The sequence below is a fragment of the Diplotaxodon limnothrissa genome, linkage group LG17 (assembly GCF_057381915.1).
Source record: "Diplotaxodon limnothrissa isolate DT_005_m linkage group LG17, D_limnothrissa_male_GT1.1, whole genome shotgun sequence".
Classification (NCBI taxonomy): domain Eukaryota; kingdom Metazoa; phylum Chordata; class Actinopteri; order Cichliformes; family Cichlidae; genus Diplotaxodon; species Diplotaxodon limnothrissa.
Window position 1 is genome coordinate 13257853 of NC_140612.1, and position 18746 is coordinate 13276598.

Genomic DNA, 18746 nt, shown 5'->3' on the forward strand with positions numbered 1-18746 from the left:
ATGTTGTCTGCGTCACCTGCTTGGCTGTCTGAATCCCACATGTCACATGTATTCAGTCTTGGCTGTCACTGTCACTTGTTACTGTCGTTACTGCAGTCCAATCATCTTCTTGCCTGCCTTCTCTGAACCATCAGCCTTTGTGCCGCATGGTTTAAATCTGTGCTCTCCATCATTTTCATGGATTGTATTTGCAGGGCTTCTACTTCATCTACATAATCTGGACTGGACAGGTGACTAATGATGTCATGTATATCTGTAGTGTGTGCTACAGCCCTGCAGGCCTGAGCACCATTTGAGAAATGTTGATACTGAACAGCGTAAGCAGTGGAGTTAATCAGATATCAGTAAAGTCTGTGATGCTCTGTGTTTAATGTATAACCCCAATTTCAAAAAATGTTGACATACTATGTAAAATGTAAAAAAAAAAAGTCTGCAATGATTTTCCCACATTTTATTCTCAGCAAAACACAGAAAACACATCAGATGTGTAAACTGAGAAAAACTGATAATTTTGAGTAACGAGCATCATGACTGTCTCAAAAAAGTTGGTACAAAGCGTTTGCCACTGTGTAGCATTCCCTCGTCTTTTAACAATTCTGTAAACATGTGAAAAAAGCAGCTGCTAGATGCTTTTTGTGATATTGTTACTGCTCATTTTTCATTGTGGCTGTAATACCTGCAGTATGCAATTTAGCGTCATCATGGTGTAACATAAAAGGCCTTCTCTGACAAATATGCTGCTGTAATAACTGCTGCTTCTGTCTACTGAGGAGATGAGAATCTGCCAAAGAACAGGATGGACTTGGTCTTATTGTGTCTGATGAAGAAGAGGAAGGGGTGATCTGCTGTGAAGTGTGTGTCCGGTATATAACAACAAGCGCTGATCATAGCACCTGTGGCTGCAGCGGCCTCTGTGCCCTCCTCGTTCACCTCCACAAAGGCCTTGTGGGCCACCGTAGACAGGAAGAGCCCCCCTTCACCGTTCATGCCAGACAGGTCAGCCCTTCCTGCACAGAACACGTTCTTCATACCCAGTTTAGCCAGAGGATCATTCAGCTCGTAGTCTTCCTCCAGCTTGAACTTTGGCAGGTGAAGGACAACTTCTGAATCAACATCCATGTTTTTCCTGTCGGTCCATTCATTCAGCCTCTCCTGTGTTAGCTCCTTCTCCAGCTGGAATACAGTTAATACATTTTGTCATATTTCTTTTGCTCATATTTAAATTCATTTTATACATGAAATCAGAAGCGGTCTGTTAAATGATCAAATTTAAGTAAACTGAAGTGAAGCAGAAGAGTTTTTGTGTCTTTTCTTTACAGGAAGTTGTTTCTAGGCTGTGTACCTTCAGCAGAGGGCCTGAGCCGTCTGAGGACTCCTTAGGCAGCAGAATGAACATGCTGAGCTCCTCACCCACATAGGGCAGCTCCAGGATCTGCAAATCATGGTCAGCAATGTAGTTGTAGGGAAGCTCCTTCCTCTGGTGCATCATCTGGACTGGTACGGTCTCATTCTGACACACAGGAAATCCAGGCGACCAGATCATGTTATCATAAAGCTTCTGATGGTGTTTACCTTAAACATTTTACAGTTTCCTGTATTCAGACTTTGAGTCCAGATTTTGTAACCTTCAGTTAAATTTCTACCTGTTTGATTTTAAAGGGCATCTCTTTGGTGTTTGCCTCTTTAAACGGGTTCTTCCAGTTGCCCTTGAAGTAGACAGCATTGACCAGAGCCAGTCTGGTATCTGCGTTTACTGTTCCTGGCTTCAGAAGGTCTTTTATCTTATCTGAAAGGAAATACAGAAACAACAATATTTCATTATAATCCACAGAGGATGCTAAAATGATTCCCTGCTGTTCAGGCTGTGGAAGATGCACATTCTCACTTTCTGTCTGCTGCTCGACCCAGCTGTTGATCTCTGCTCTGCACGCCTCTGGAGCTCCGATGAAGTCCACAGTCTTCAGGTCTGCCTGGTAGTACTTCTGTGTGGTGTCAAGGAAGTCCTGCAGAGAGCAGACATCTGTTTATTAATCCAGTCTTTGTAATGAAGAACTTTATGAAGAGAATCATTGATGTGGACACTCACTGGGAGGAAGTGGGCAGTGTTTTCTCCATAAAGACGGTTGGCTAGTTTCAGGATGTAGGATGCAGATGGTGAGTTGATGTCAGCGTTCAGTTTCTGGAAGTCTGCATGGACGCCTTCACCTGAGCTGAATGAGAGGGCCTGTGTGGCATTGAAGACAAAGACTGAAAGGATGTGACACTGAGCCTGAGCGACCCTAATGTAACAATTTATGGTCCAAAGGTAGAAACTGGACAACTTTATTCTTTCAGCATCAGGTTTAATAATGGTAAATGGCCTGTATTTATATAGCGCTTTACTAGTCCCTAAGGACCCCAAAGCGCTTTACATATCCAGTCATCCACCCATTCACGCACACATTCACACACTGGTGATGGCAAGCTACATTGTAGCCACAGCCACCCTGGGGCGCACTGACAGACACTGGCGCCACCGGGCCCTCTGACCACCACCAGTAGGCAACGGGTGAAGTGTCTTGCCCAAGGACACAACAACCAAGACTGTCCAAGCCGGGGCTCGAACCGGCAACCTTCCGATTACAAGGCGAACTCCCAACTCTTGAGCCACGATCGCCCCGTAATAACCTTTAACATACTGTCAGTCTCACTGAACATCATGCTCTCAGTAACTATACTGCTTGTGCGTTTTATGGACTTTCATGCCATTTATATAACATTCTAGCTTCATATGTTATTTACATGATGGTATATTGTTAGAACAATGAATTTTTGACGTTATAACGTGATATAGTTCGATTTTTCTTTTGCCTGGGTGGCAGCTCAACGCTTCCGTAACTGCTTTTAAAATACAACGAGGGCTTGAAGTTGCAATCATGCTGGCTGATCAACTGACAGCGCGGTGCAACTAACAAGTGACAGTGAGCTGACCTGAGCCATCTGAGCTGCAGTGTCTCCTTTAGCTCCCAGGTAGACCATGGCCAGGGCTGAGCTGATGCTCAGAGGAGAGACAAAGATGTTTCCAGCAGGGTTTGCCTGGTTCAGAGTGCGGAACAGCTCCAAGGCAAAGGCTGTGTTTGAGCTGCTGACGGCGGACATGGCTGATGGTGTTTTCCTGTAACATGCAAACAACCGTTTAAACTGCTACAGCATTACCTACTGGAAACACAACAGAAGACTTTATATTAAAGCAACGAGAAAAAGTGACTTTTTCAGGAGAGCGCATACAGACAGAAACCACCGCCCAACTCACTGAAGCTAAGACACCGGACACGGCGCAGCCCGTTTCAGAAACTTGTCAACAGCGACTCGTTTATCTGAACTACAAGCTACTTTATTCCCACACACATAAAACGAAGACAAATCCAGCAGAATACCCGATTTACAGGGTGAGATATTAGTCTAACTGCAGTTCTTTGCTGGGTGTAAATAAAGTTGGAGGATTGAAGAAGGACGATCCTACGGAAGAGGAAAGGGCTTCGGAGCGTGATGTCACGAGAGGGGGCGTGGCCAAGTTTTGGTTTGCAGGTAAACAGAAACAAATGATCCCTGTTGTCTTTGCTTAATGATTGGATTTGGTCCTGACAATCCACATTGCTGGCATCGTATCTTTCAACATGTGTGTGGGTCGATTTGAATGATCCAGATGTAAGTGCAGCCACTCAGCCTCTACTGCAGATGTGTCACAAATTAATCTTGTAGTAAACTATGGCACTTGGCCACAGGTGGCAGTAGTGGACTGACCTCCATTTGAGACTGCTCCAGCTGCTATGTGATAGTCAGTAGATCTGCTACAAATTGCAGATCATATGGAAGTTTTGGAAATAAATCATGAATATTCCTTGCTTAGCATTAAAAGTAAACATTTCTAGCTCTCCCCCACACTCAAAAACAGATGCCAAACCTACTGACACACCTGAGTCACTCACTTTCTTAAATCCACTCACTCTCACTGGCTCTGTTTATTACTAAACTTGTGTCTCCCATGAGGAGTCAACTATTTAGTGCAGTGCCCATTGAAATTGATCATAAGATCAAAGTCATAATTTCCATTTTGTTGAGATGCCCTGCTCTCTCTATCAAAATTCCTCTCCTGATATTGCTGCACCTTTACCTCTCTCAGTGCACATGGATCTATTGTTATATACAAACTGATTACCAGTTCTGTCTCTCCTTTATCTGCAGCTGATTCTTCTCATGTCAAGGCTGTATGTATAAAGCTTCTATCAGAATGTTAAAGTGGTGTGCTGTATGTTGCTTTCTACAGCCTGAGGAACATAAAAATAACAGTGGCTCCACGCTGCTCTCCAACTGTCATTGGTATTATATGCATCTGATCTCAGACTCTATGTTATGGTTCTGGGTCATTTTGAACCAGCGTTCTCAGTTTTCTTGCATTTTTGTATTATATTAAGTTTATTATTTTAAGGATTTATTCTATGGTTCCTAGATTGTTCTGTTTAGTTTATTAGACTCCCCCTTGTGTCTTTGCCCTCTGTATGTCTTCCTTTATTTAATTGTGAGTTCTTGTGCTTTGTTTCCTCTCCCTGTTTTGTTCCATCATGTTTCCCCTGCCTGGCATGTCTGTGCTCTCCCTCATGTTCTCTCTCCCCCTCCAGTCTCTGTCTCGGTGTACTTCCTGTTTTACTTTGATAGTCTCCCGTCAGTGTACATCACGGTGTTTACTCCTGCCCTGTCCCGTTATGGTTATTCGTTGTTAGCTGCCCATTCCATAGATACTAATGCACCATCATACCATCAGAGATGCAGACTCTTGATAATAAGTTGGAGTTTCCTCTTCAGTCTGAAGGACACAGTATCTATGTTCTCTAAATCTGCTAGAACTTGTGCTTTTATACAAGTACCATCTATTTTATTTAAAAAACAATGTAATGAAAAGAGTTCGTAATTAGCAAAACGTCACAATACAAAATTCCATTTACTTTATTTCAAAGATTTATTTTAATTTGGATTGCACCATCATTTTCCTCTGCTGCTTCTGTCTACTCAGGAGATGAGAATCTGCCAAAGAACAGGATGGACTTGGTCTTGTTGTGTCTGATGAAGAAGAGGAAGGGGTGATCTGCTCTGAAGTGTGTGTCCGGTATATCACAAAGTAGCATGAACACAGCACCTGTGGCTGCAGCGGCCTCTGTGCCCTCCTCGTTCACCTCCACAAAGGCCTTGTGGGCCATCGTAGACAGGAAGAGCCCCCCTTCACCGTTCATGCCAGACAGGTCAGCGCTTCCTGCACAGAACACGTTCTTCATACCCAGTTTAGCCAGAGGATCATTCAGCTCGTAGTCTTCCTCCAGCTTGAACTTTGGCAGGTGAAGGACAACTTCTGAATGGGTGCTCATGTTTTTCCTGTCGGTCCATTCATTCAGCCTCTCCTGTGTTAGCTCCTTCTCCAGCTGGAACACAGTTAATACATTTTGTCATATTTCTTTTGCTCATATTTAAATTCATTTTATACACGAAATCAGAAGCGGTCTGTTAAATGATCAAATTTAAGTAAACTGAAGTGAAGCAGAAGAGTTTTTGTGTCTTTTCTTTACAGGAAGTTGTTTCTAGGCTGTGTACCTTCAGCAGAGGGCCTGAGCCGTCTGAGGACTCCTTAGGCAGCAGAATGAACATGCTGAGCTCCTCACCCACATAGGGCAGCTCCAGGATCTGCAAATCATGGTCAGCAATGTAGTTGTAGGGAAGCTCCTTCCTCTGGTGCATCATCTGGACTGGTACGGTCTCATTCTGACACACAGGAAATCCAGGCGACCAGATCATGTTATCATAAAGCTTCTGATGGTGTTTACCTTAAACATTTTACAGTTTCCTGTATTCAGACTTTGAGTCCAGATTTTGTAACCTTCAGTTAAATTTCTACCTGTTTGATTTTAAAGGGCATCTCTTTGGTGTTTGCCTCTTTAAACGGGTTCTTCCAGTTGCCCTTGAAGTAGACAGCATTGACCAGAGCCAGTCTGGTATCTGCGTTTACTGTTCCTGGCTTCAGAAGGTCTTTTATCTTATCTGAAAGGAAATACAGAAACAACAATATTTCATTATAATCCACAGAGGATGCTAAAATGATTCCCTGCTGTTCAGGCTGTGGAAGATGCACATTCTCACTTTCTGTCTGCTGCTCGACCCAGCTGTTGATCTCTGCTCTGCACGCCTCTGGAGCTCCGATGAAGTCCACAGTCTTCAGGTCTGCCTGGTAGTACTTCTGTGTGGCGTCAAGGAAGTCCTGCAGAGAGCAGACATCTGTTTATTAATCCAGTCTTTGTAATGAAGAACTTTATGAAGAGAATCATTGATGTGGACACTCACTGGGAGGAAGTGGGCAGTGTTTTCTCCATAAAGACGGTTGGCTAGTTTCAGGATGTAGGATCCAGATGGTGAGTTGATGTCAGCGTTCAGTTTCTGGAAGTCTGCATGGACGCCTTCACCTGAGCTGAATGAGAGGGCCTGTGTGGCATTGAAGACAAAGACTGAAAGGATGTGACACTGAGCCTGAGCGACCCTAATGTAACAATTTATGGTCCAAAGGTAGAAACTGGACAACTTTATTCTTTCAGCATCAGGTTTAATAATGGTAAATGGCCTGTATTTATATAGCGCTTTACTAGTCCCTAAGGACCCCAAAGCGCTTTACATATCTAGTCATCCACCCATTCACGCACACATTCACACACTGGTGATGGCAAGCTACATTGTAGCCACAGCCACCCTGGGGCGCACTGACAGACACTGGCGCCACCGGGCCCTCTGACCACCACCAGTAGGCAACGGGTGAAGTGTCTTGCCCAAGGACACAACAACCAAGACTGTCCAAGCCGGGGCTCGAACCGGCAACCTTCCGATTACAAGGCGAACTCCCAACTCTTGAGCCACGATCGCCCCGTAATAACCTTTAACATACTGTCAGTCTCACTGAACATCATGCTCTCAGTAACTATACTGCTTGTGCGTTTTATGGACTTTCATGCCATTTATATAACATTCTAGCTTCATATGTTATTTACATGATGGTATATTGTTAGAACAATGAATTTTTGACGTTATAACGTGATATAGTTCGATTTTTCTTTTGCCTGGGTGGCAGCTCAACGCTTCCGTAACTGCTTTTAAAATACAACGAGGGCTTGAAGTTGCAATCATGCTGGCTGATCAACTGACAGCGCGGTGCAACTAACAAGTGACAGTGAGCTGACCTGAGCCATCTGAGCTGCAGTGTCTCCTTTAGCTCCCAGGTAGACCATGGCCAGGGCTGAGCTGATGCTCAGAGGAGAGACAAAGATGTTCCCGACAGAGTTTGCCTGGCTCAGAGTGCGGAACAGCTCCAAGGCAAAGGCTGTGTTTGAGCTGCTGACGGCGGACATGGCTGATGTTGTTTTCCTGCAAACAACCGTTTAAACTGCTACAGCATTACATACTGAAAACATAACAAGAGACTTAAAGCAATGAGAAAAAACCTTACCGGAAGTAACACCAGCACTGCTGGAGAATAAAGAAAATCAAAGGATTCCTATCAGAGTTATCTGTACACCAGTCAGCTTTGCATTTTTTAACAGCCTGAGCTGTTATCACATTAGCTGGTGTCTATGACTCAACCATACTTGACTCGCTGTGTGCGAAAAAAGTCAAAGCAAAATGACAAGACAAAGAAAAGTAAAAATACACTCACACATAAAACAAGGAAAAATCCAGAGGACTACCTGATTTACAAGAGCACAGAACTGTGGTGAGACAGGAGACTGACTGTAGTCCTTCTCTCTGTATAAATAAGGTTGGTGGAAGGAACAAGGGCGGTCCAGTCTTACTGGTTATGGCTCATTTTCCAGAGAACATCATTACTAAATCTCATGGGAAAATCTGAACTGAGAATGCTCAACTCTGATGGGAAATAAAATCCCAGACTGTAAGTTGATGAATCAGAGTGTTCTCTATAATGTGAATCATTATTTCTGACATATGTATGTGTCATCTGGGGAAGAAGGACTTTTCTTACCTAGCTGTTGCATGCCCAGTGGTGCAGTGGCCTCTGTGCCCTCCTCGTTCACCTCCACAAAGGCCTTGTGGGCCATCGTAGACAGGAAGAGCCCCCCTTCACCGTTCATGCCAGACACGTCAGTGCTTCCTGCACAGAACACGTCCTTCATACCCAGTTTAGCCAGAGGATCATTCAGCTCATAGTCTTCCTCCAGCTTGAGCTTTGGCAGGTGAACAAGAACTTCTGAATGAACTTCCATGTTTTTCCTGTCGGTCCATTCATTCAGCCTCTCCTGTGTTAGCTTCTTCTCCAGCTGGAACACAGTTAATACATTTTGTCATATTTCTTTCGCTCATATTTAAATTCATTTTATACATGAAATCAGGAGCGGTCTGTTCAATTCTTAAGTGATCAAATTCAATAAAGTAAACTGAAGTGAAGCAGAAGAGTTTTTGTGTCTTTTCTTTACAGGAAGTTGTTTCTAGGCTGTGTACCTTCAGCAGAGGGTCTGAGCCGTCTGAGGACTCCTTAGGCAGCAGAATGAACATGCTGAGCTCCTCACCCACATAGGGCAGCTCCAGGATCTGCAAATCATGGTCAGCAATGTAGTTGTAGGGAAGCTTCTTCCTCTGGTGCATCATCTGGACTGGTACGGTCTCATTCTGACACACAGGAAATCCAGGCGACCAGATCATGTTATCATAAAGCTTCTGATGGTGTTTACCTTAAACATTTGACACAGTTTCCTGTATTCAGACTTTGTGTCCAGATCTTGTATCCTTCAGTTAAATTTCTACCTGTTTGATTTTAAAGGGCATCTCTTTGGTGTTTGCCCCTTTAAACGGGTTTTTCCAGTTGCCCTTGAAGTAGACAGCATTGACCAGAGCCAGTCTAGTATCTGCGTTGACTGTTCCTGGCTTCAGAAGGTCTTTTATCTTATCTGACAGGAAATACAGAAACACAACAATATTTCATTATAATCCACAGAGGATGCTAAAATGATTCCCTGCTGTTCAGGCTGTGGAAGATGCACAGTCTCACTTTCTGTCTGCTGCTCGACCCAGCTGTTGATCTCTGCTCTGCACGCCTCTGGAGCTCCGATGAAGTCCACAGTCTTCAGGTCTGCCTGGTAGTACTTCTGTGTGGCTTCAAGGAAGTCCTGCAGCCCTGCTGCGTGCAGCGGGGCTAGGGGAGGGTCTGTGCTGATGGACGTGGGTTACTGACCTGGTAGCCTGTCTGCCCCTGGGTGGGTCCGGGATGGGCGTGGGGGTCTGGGGGCGCTCCGTCTCTGGGCCGGGGCCCTGGCCGGGCCTCGGGGCCTTGGGTCCTGGTTTGTGTTGCCGGGGTTGTGGGCGGGTGGGTGCATGGGGGCCCATCCCTGGCGCAGGGTGCCGCCGGTGTGTCGAGCCGCCTGTGGGGCTCTTTAACCGGTGGGGGAGATTGTCAAACCTTGCAGGAGCTTTCCTCCCCTCAGGAACTCTCTGCAGGAGGGGGAGATACAGGAGAGGTGGAGGAAGATCTCAGCCTGGGCGTCTATTGTCTCATGTAGTCTGGAAGACGAGTGGATGGTGGGGTGGGTGCAGTTTTCTCTGTGGTGGGGTTGGGTGGACTGTCCCGGGCTCTGTGGGGCCGGGGGGCGCTGCTGCGCTGGGCCCCGGTCTGGATGGGCCTGGGCCCCCTTTCCCTGGCGGGTCGCGGAGTATGGGAGTGCCTACTGGGGTCAGTGGGGGAGCTGACCCCAGGGAGGGGTCACCTGCCCCTCCCTTCCTTTCCTCCCCATCTCCAGCTGCCTCCCTCTTCCCGCTCCACCACAACCACCCACACATGCAGGGCCTTGGAGTAGGGGTATGTCACCAGGGTGCAGAGGAGGCTACCCCCCCCCCTCTGTCCCCTTCTGGCTGCCTCTGCCTCAATTTTATCCCACAACTTAGACATTCACATTACTCACACTCTCATTACGCATACATATAGGATCTTGGGGGTGGGCACGATACACGGAATCCAAGTTACCATCAGGGTGTACACCTCACCCCTGGCATCGTTGCCCACCTCTCAATTTTAAATACACGTAGACATTGAGGGCTAGCAGGAGGGACTATGCGCTTACCTGCTGCTCTCTGGCAGGTAGCTCCATGCCCTCCTGGGTTTTAATTGCACCTTAGAACACACATGCATCAACACTACAATGAGCGGGTGGAGGGAGGTTTGGAGTCTTTTCTCACCCCCGTTCTCTGCGGCCTGCTGGGGGGCTAGGAGGAGTTGGCCGTCCGGCTGCGGTCTGGGGTGTGGGGCCTCCCTGCTGCTGCGGAGTCGGGGCGGTCTGCCTCTCCCCACCGCAGGGAAAAGGGTAACACCACCTGGGTCTGGGTGCGGTTCCCCCCTCCAGGGGCAAGAGTACCTAGACCCGGTTTGTAGAGTACGCTTGGGGAGTGTGATCGTGTGTACAGCGTCTCTTTATGTCTGTCTCCACGTCGGTTGAGTGTGAAGTGCACATGAGAGCATGAGGGTGGGAATGGATGTTTGTGTCTGTGTGTGCCTGTATGTCTGTGTCTATATGTCAGGTTGGGTATCAGACGCCACCTCTCTGGGGACATCTCGGGCCCTCCAAGGTTTGGAGGCCTATCTCCACCCACCACCACTTCCCCTGCCGGTGGCGGACTCCCTCAGGTGTTGGTGCGTTGGTGGTTCTTTGTATCTGGGGGCGTCCGGGTACACACCGGCTCACTCCTTGGCGGCCACTTATTGGGGCTCGCTCGGGCCACTTCGGAGGTGGGGTGCCCCCGGCCTCTCGGCCTGGGGCTCGGTCACTCAGGCACAGCTGGCTGCCGGCGGAGTTCACGGGCGCGTCACTGCAACTCCCCCTGGCTTCTGCTCCGCGGCTGCTGAGTGAGCCCTCATCTGGGACTCTCCTCAGCTCTTACTGGGACAGTGGCGCGGCTGCCCCTCTGTTGGTCTTCCTTGGTCTCTTGTGTTCTGGGGGCCTCTGGATGTCTGGAGTTTTGATCTCCTCCATACCTGCTTCATACCATAGAGGACAGGGCTGTGGCTCCCCTCACTCCCTAGCAGATCGTTACATGGAGAAACCTTTGGAATGCAAGCATGCTGATCCACACAGGTATGCACACAGGTGTACACATGGGTATTCACAGACGCGGACTACAGCTTTCTTGGCTGCTGCCTCAAAGCACAATGTGCGCTGTCTATCTTGCGTGCTGCACAATATCGTTTATTATTTAGTAACTAAATAATATCTACGGCTAGCTAGTTTATTGTGATGGTGCTTTTTTTTTTCTTATTATGTTGCTCTTTGTTGTTTGCTGTCTCCTCTGTTTTTTTCTCCATACAGGTGACCCAGGAGTTGTTTTTTTTTTTGTTTGTTTGTTTTTTTTCTCTCTCTTCCCCCCCCTTCTCACCGTCTCTTCTCCCCTTTGGTTTTCTTTCTTTCTCTCCTTCTCTTTCTTTCATTCTTTCCCCCTGTCATGTCTGTCCCGTTTGTAACTGAAAATAAAATAAATTCATAATTATAATAAAGGTCAATCAAATGGACCAATATGGCAAGGCCATGATGATCCACTTGGTAAAATAAATCCGCTTGGCATCTTTCTTGGCCTCAAGACAACAATTCTGATGGCTATAGATCCAAACGGGACACAAAAAAAAAAAAGAAAAAAAAAAAGGAAGTCCTGCAGAGAGCAGACATCTGTTTATTAATCCAGTCTTTGTAATGAAGAACTTTATGAAGAGAATCATTGATGTGGACACTCACTGGGAGGAAGTGGGCAGTGTTTTCTCCATTAAGACGGTTGGCTAGTTTCAGGATGTAGGATGCAGATGGTGAGTTGATGTCAGCGTTCAGTTTCTGGAAGTCTGCATGGACGCCTTCACCTGAGCTGAATGAGAGGGCCTGTGTGGCATTGAAGACAAAGACTGAAAGGATGTGACACTGAGCCTGAGTGACCCTAACGTAACCATTTATGGTCCAAAGGTAGAAACTGGACAACTTTAATTTTTCAGAAAAAAAGAAAAGTAAGAACCCCCCCCCCCCCAAAAAAACCCCCAAAAGACCTTGTCCTGTAAGTTATATTCCCTTTGGAAGGTTTACTGTATGATAAGGGTATGATGGTTTTGTACATGTTAAGGTTATGCCTCAGTACTTAGTACCAAATAATCCTACCAACATGGAAAAAATTGTTCATGCATTTGTGTCATCACGTTTAGATTATTGTAATTCCCTGTTTACCAGCCTGGACAAATCATCTCTTTCTCACCTCCAAACTATACAAAATGCAGCGGCCAGGCTACTAACATCTTCTAGCAAGCGTGCTCACATTACTCCTATTTTATATTCCTTACATTGGCTCCCAATTGATTTTAGAATACACTTTAAAATTCTTGTTTTAACACTAAATGCACTAAACGGCCAGGACCCAGATCATTTATCCAAGCTTCTCATAAAATATACTGCTGCTGCTTGTCTCTGCTCACAGACTCAGAGTTTGTTGGTTGTTACCCGTACACGACTGAAGACCAAAGGGGACAGATGCTTTCAGTCTGTGGCACCAAGGCTGTGGAACAGTTTACCACCACAACTACGTTTGGTTGACTCTGTGGAATCCTTTAAAAAGCAGTTAAAAACTTTTCTTTTTAAACAAGCCTTCTGTTGATCAACACTTTTTAAATTTTCATTTACTATTAATCTTTTATATTGTGTATATTGTCTATTTTGTTACTTAACTTTCTGTTTATTTTAATCTTTGTGTACAGCGCTTTGTCTATGAAAAAAAAAAAATAATAATAATCACACGGCATACCACCAAACAAAAATGACAAAAAAAGGATACTGACAATTTTTCCCCGCGCACCAGGTATAGAAGAATTAGCTCAGTTTGTCCCCAGTATAACTTTTTTGTTGTTTTTTTCTGACCACTACTCATGCTAGGGCCTTCATCCAGGTGAGAAATTTCTCCAGGGCCCAGGTCAGATTGACTACTTTTTCTTTTCTGTTGCTATTGCACACGCTGTATCGTCTAACAGCATGACCATTATGTCATTTCTTCTTCGTTTTCTTAGGCAGTTGGCAACTAATTTAATTAGAGCAGGTAGTTGTACTGCCTGCTAGTGGAAGACAACGTAATTGTTCTGCAAGTTACTCACGCCGGTCGCAGGAACCAGATAATCTTCAACGTAACACTTGATCATCTCTCACGGCACTATGCGCCAGCACAGTGGTTGGGAAACACTGGTCTACAGTGACCCCTTGTGGACACTGAGATATTGCGGTGATGAGTAGATGTGATTGTGACTCTACTAATTATGATATTGCCTGTTTCTGTTTTCAGAAAATCATGCTCATAAGTCACACCTACTGTATATTCCATAACAATAAGTTCAAGTATGGCTGCACCAAATTTGGATTGAGCCCGGAAAGATCTCTGATGTAAACAATTCTTCTGTGGAACTTAGTTAAAGACAGTTAACCCAACTCCTGCGGTCTTTTCTGAAAGAAGACTTAGTCCAGACTTGTATACCCAGACTTCATGTATTTCTGTATGTATTAATGCATATAGTCTATAGTGTGGATGGGTCCTTATTCTGGTTACAATCTTAAATAATGGTTTGTTTTCAACACACTAACAATACACTAACATGGGATGAACATGTGGAAGATCTACTTCTTTTGCTACTAAAGCCAGTTTGATATATGTTATTTGCACATCCATAGAGTTAAGGTTCAGAACCACTGCATGTTTTGCAGTGGTTCTTACAGAAAAGCTGCAAGTGTAAAGCATTTGCTTGGCACTGGCAATATATCAGGGTTTAGCACCAAAACATCTTAGTTAACCAAAATAAAAATAGAAACGAGACTTTTGAAATAAAATCTTAAATTAACTGAAATGACATTAGTAATGGAAAACTAACTACATTTTTTTAAAGGAAATATCCTTTAAAAACTGTTACTACAACTTGCCTATTGAGGCTTTGATGGAAGTGTTTATTGAGTGTACAAATAAAATAATATTAGAAGAAGGGAACAAACTTTATCTTAATTCTAAGAAATGTCCTCAGCTTGAATCAGTTAAGTAGAAGATGAATAAAATAAAATATGGGAAAAAATACCTTTGTTTTTATGCTGCCTACATTGTAGAGTGTGACTTTGTCCCATTCCCTACTCAGAGACAAAGTGGGATGCAGAAAGATGAGGGAACCCTAAAATCGGTCACAGTGGCTCAATGTGGGGAAAAGAATCACAACTCATAACAATTTCTATTGTGAGTTTTAGATTTTCTTAACGTACAGGCTGTGATCAGCTGATCTGAGCTACTACTGCTCTGAGGTTTACTGCTCTTTGTGAATTTACACAATTCAACAAGATGTTAGCAGAAGTTGTCCTGATGGATTCCACCCTCTGCACTGGCAGTACACTGTTTATGTTGTCTTTATACTAGACCAGAGGTGGGGACCTCCGGGCTTCAAGGGCAGGTCTCCTGCAGGTTTTAGATGTCACCCGGGGTCAGCACACCTGAATCAAATGATTAGTTCATTACCTCTGGAGAACTTCAAGACATGTTGAGGAGAGGGCTGGGTTTCAATTATCGATTTATCGATTAAAATCAATTTTAGCTTGAATAATGGATATTAATTCATTAAATATGAATCGATTTTTAAATATAAATATATTTTGCCAGAAATGCCAGAATCTCAGGTTAAATCTTTCATTTCAACAACCACCAAACAGCTGAAACAGCAAATGAGAGCAAATAAACGGATTCCACACAAAGACGTAAACACCAAGCACAGACCCGACGCATCAGAAACTGAGATGTCGGCTTTCTCACCCAACAACACGTACACGGACACGCCGTCAGGGCTGAAAGCCGATGGCTCACAGATTCTGAAGCTGCAGGTTTTGTCACTCTGACCAAAATTCACTGAACCAGCAGCAAAATAAGATCCAAACTGCGCTTCACATTTGATAAACATCGTCATTAATTCCCTCTTACTTTTGCTGTTTTTCTTCCACCACGATAAACTTCACACTTCCTGCACAGCTCTGTCTCTCAGTACTTCAAGAACAGTTTCCCATCTCAAATGTCTGTTTTCCGATTATTTGTTTGCTTGTTACGCTGTCCCCCCCCACAAATGACCTCCGACAAGTAAGCCTCATTTCCGCTGTTCAATACCGCAGAAATGTGTTTTATCCTCGGTTACTTTGACACAAAGGCATCTGCTGTGATGCTCACACCTCTGATGAAGTCTCGCAAGTCTCAGTACTGATAAATTTCTCTGAATCGGGGATTAAATCAGGACCTTGTGAATCGGAGAGATTTTAAATCAGCTGTCAGACTGTACAATCAGAACTGCTCCCAACAAACATAGATGTTTACATCAGTGCAGTAACTTGTACTATTTTATCAACCGATTCACACTATAACCAGGGTTTGCCTCTTATCTGTATTTAATTTTATTGAATTTAATAACGGTACAGTACTCTGTTTTTGGTAACCATTGTCCTTGATATAAATATGTAAAAATTGTGTATGTTTCTGTTCTGTGGCTTGTGTGCTGTTTGTTTGTATATGTGTCTTTCTTGCTGCTGTTACACCCAAATTTTCCCTTGTTGGACAATTAAAAGATTCTTCTTCTTCTTCAGTTACTAAATTCAAGCATCATCAGCTGAGCTTCAAATTCAGGCGATCGTGGCTCAAGAGTTGGGAGTTTGCCTTGTAATCGGAAGGTTGCCGGTTCGAGCCCCGGCTTGGACAGTCTCAGTTGTTGTGTCCTTGGGCAAGACACTTCACTGGCGCCTACTGGTGGTGCCAGTGTCCGGCAGCCTCGCCTCTGTCAGTGCGCCCCAGGATGGCTGTGGCTACAATGTAGCTTGCCATCACCAATGGGTGGATGACTGGATGTGTAAAGCGCTTTGGGGTCCTTAGGGACTAGTAAAGTGCTATACATTCATCTCTGTTATACTCTGCACCACAGCCACTGTGCACTAGTCAGACATGTCTAACCTGTTTATCCTGCACTAAACTGCAGAGCATTGTAATGTAATGCAGTCTTTAAATAACACAGTTCGTCTACCTCATTTTGATTAGCAGCATGTTTCACAATGTCATCAAAACAAAACAAAACAAAACAGCTAGCTGTTTCTTTTCTCCCTCTGTGAAATTCAGCAGCTTGACCTTTAGCTGCAACACACTGTGAGACTTATGCTTGCTCCTTTCCAGTATTGCTAGTGTCAAGGGATTTTTGTTTTTATATAATTTGACCAGCTTCATGAAATGTGCTTTTTCTGTTTACTAAGCAATCTACATGTCTATGTGACTTTTCACCTAAATACTTTTGTGATGAACTTATTCAGCTACTAAACCACTTCCTGTTTTTAAAGATTTTTAGAAATCCCCTGTCAGCTAGCTAGATGGTGAACCACAACTTATGGAGATCTGCATTCATGCCACAGTTGTAGCCAATTAAATAAATAAAAACATAAATAAACAAAAAACACTGACCCATTGACCTCTGGCAAATAGCTTGTTTCCCACAAGCTTTTGAAACACGTTTAACTAAATACCAAAAGGTGAATTTTATTTATTCATAAACTTACTGAGGGTGAGAGATTATGCAGTTTATCTATAGACAGCAGCAATGTGTGTTTTTTATAGAGACAAAAAAAACAAAACAGAAATGTTTTTTTTTCTATATGGAAAAACGCAGACGGCCACATCTGACAAGACGTTTTGTGAAAACAGGTCAGACTGACTGCTTTTAAAATGCAACGAGGTCTTGAAGTTGCACAGGCATCATGCTAGGAGATCAACATGCTAGGAGATCAACATGCTAGGAGATCAACTGATGGCGTGGTGCCTGTGCAGTGAGCTGACCTGAGCCATCTGAGCTGCAGTGTCTCCTTTAGCTCCCAGGTAGCCCTGGCCATGGTCCATCCTTGCTCAGAGGGGAAACAAGGATGTTTCCAGCAGGGTCTGTCTGGTTCAGAGTGCCGAACAGCTCCAAGACAAAGGCTGTGTTTGAGCTGCTGACGGCGGACATGGCTGATGGTGTTTTCCTGTAACATGCAAACAACCGTTTAAACTGCTACATCATTACATACCGGAAACACAACAAGAGACTTTAGATTAAAGCATAGAGAAAAAGTGACTTTTTTAGGAGAGCGCATACAGACAGAAACAACCGGAGCTGCCCCACCCACTGAACCTAAGACACCGGACACGGTGCAGCCCGTTTCAGAAACTTGTCAGCAACGACTCTCTGCTCACTTATATGAGACTACAAGCTACTAAAACGAAGACAAATCCAGCGGACTACCTCATTTAAATGTTGAGACACGAGTCTAACTGCAGTCCCTTGTTAGATAGCCAAATCAGCCCAGTACCACTCTGAAGAGCTGCATGATGAAGGTGTGCGACGTCTTGTGTCCAGACAAAACGCAGATTTTGGCAAATGTGAGCCTGATTTAAGAACACAGTTGTGTGAAAGAAGCAAAAACTTCATTGCATACTCTCTTGCTGTGGATGAAAGTACAGATATGATGGACATTGCACAGCTGACCATCTTCATCCGTGGAGTGTAAATATTAGAAACTAAATCGATGCACGGGACAACGACAGGAAAATACTTTTTTTTTTTTTGAAACGTATGTCAAAGTGTAACCGACATGAAACTGCCCTGGGACAACAGATCGAGCTGGTGTTGTGCAGGATGTAGGATCTAGTAAAGATGCAGGAGGAGAACTGTACCGGTGAGTTAACAGCATATCACTGCATCACAGACCAGGAAACGCTGTGTGGTACAGTCCTAAAAATGATGGAGCATGTAATGATCACCGTAACGCAAACCGTAAATTTTATCTGGGCTAAAAGTTTAAATCACCTTCAATTTCAGTCTTTTATGTGGGAAATAGATTCAGAGTTTGCCGACATTCCTTATCATACTGAGGTCTGTTGGCTGAGTTGGGGAAAAGCTCTCAATAGAGTTTTTGAGCTCAGCAAGGAAATCTGTCAGTTCATGGACATGGCATGTATGATGCGGTGAAGGCATTTCAAGTGAAACTGTCACAAATGCACCAGTGCAAGCTGCCTCACTTTCCCTGTTGCCAAGTAATGTTGAACCAAGTCAGCGGACTTTGCTCCGTCTACATGCGGCTCCAACCTTGTGTATGCTTTCATTTATTTTTTCTGTGGTTTTTGGCAGCATGTTCATATTTCTAATTTGCATAATTGTGACAGGATATATTTTTATGGAGAGCAAAATATTTAAAGTTAAAGTTTATTTTTTTAAGTTTATTTATTCTGGAATAATATTCCTGTCTGTTTTTATTCATATTTATGTTAAAAAAACAACAACATTGTTTTAGTGTGTTTAAAAAATGTTTATCTTGTTTGGCCTGCAACATAAAGTGTGCCTTGAGTTTTGGCCCCCTATGCAATTGAGTTTGACACCCCTGTTTTAAACCTGGGTGTCTGTCTGCTGAATCCAAGTTAGAAGCTGGAGAGGAGGAGCCTGGAAGCAGGAGGCTCTGCCCCCGATTCTACTTTTAAATATCCTAGGAACCCAGTGGCGGTCCTAGCCTGTTTGGTGCCCTGGGCGAACACTCCCTCTGGCGCCCCCCCCCCCCCCCCCCCCCCCCCCACACACACACACACACACACAGACAAAACATATTAAGGATTGTACATTAACATAAAGCTGTTGTACACAC

At 44.4% G+C, this 18746-nt stretch overlaps 2 protein-coding genes and 1 pseudogene across 2 annotated transcripts; all 3 read right to left on the reverse strand.

Moving 5' to 3' along the window:
* Nucleotides 1-449: 449 nt before the first annotated feature.
* On the reverse strand, nucleotides 450-3492 carry LOC146614698 (leukocyte elastase inhibitor-like). The gene is made up of 7 exons (XM_085376445.1): nucleotides 3293-3492; nucleotides 2971-3154; nucleotides 2087-2224; nucleotides 1886-2003; nucleotides 1644-1786; nucleotides 1343-1510; nucleotides 450-1173 (listed from the first exon to the last, which is right to left on the reverse strand). The coding sequence occupies exons 2-7, from the start codon at nucleotides 3136-3138 to the stop codon at nucleotides 763-765; spliced, it is 1146 nt and encodes a 381-aa protein (XP_085232571.1). The 5' UTR covers nucleotides 3139-3154; nucleotides 3293-3492; the 3' UTR covers nucleotides 450-762.
* A 1536-nt stretch (nucleotides 3493-5028) lies between these two features.
* On the reverse strand, nucleotides 5029-7418 carry LOC146614699 (leukocyte elastase inhibitor-like). Its single transcript, XM_085376446.1, has 6 exons — nucleotides 7251-7418; nucleotides 6367-6504; nucleotides 6166-6283; nucleotides 5924-6066; nucleotides 5623-5790; nucleotides 5029-5453 (listed from the first exon to the last, which is right to left on the reverse strand). Exons 1-6 carry the CDS (start codon nucleotides 7416-7418, stop codon nucleotides 5043-5045), a joined length of 1146 nt encoding a protein of 381 aa, XP_085232572.1. The 3' UTR covers nucleotides 5029-5042.
* A 301-nt stretch (nucleotides 7419-7719) lies between these two features.
* On the reverse strand, nucleotides 7720-17077 carry LOC146614700 (leukocyte elastase inhibitor-like; annotated as a pseudogene).
* Nucleotides 17078-18746: the final 1669 nt, after the last annotated feature.

Coding starts and splice junctions, on each gene's coding strand:
- LOC146614698 (XM_085376445.1), bottom strand. CDS start 3,138: ATGTCCGCCGTCAGCAGCTCAAACACAGCCTTTGCCTTGGAGCTGTTC. Junction 2,225..2,970: donor CTGCAGCTCAGATGGCTCAG/GTCAGCTCACTG, acceptor AATGCCACACAG/GCCCTCTCATTCAGCTCAGG. Junction 1,174..1,342: donor GCTCAGGCCCTCTGCTGAAG/GTACACAGCCTA, acceptor ACTGTATTCCAG/CTGGAGAAGGAGCTAACACA.
- LOC146614699 (XM_085376446.1), bottom strand. CDS start 7,418: ATGTCCGCCGTCAGCAGCTCAAACACAGCCTTTGCCTTGGAGCTGTTC. Junction 6,505..7,250: donor CTGCAGCTCAGATGGCTCAG/GTCAGCTCACTG, acceptor AATGCCACACAG/GCCCTCTCATTCAGCTCAGG. Junction 5,454..5,622: donor GCTCAGGCCCTCTGCTGAAG/GTACACAGCCTA, acceptor ACTGTGTTCCAG/CTGGAGAAGGAGCTAACACA.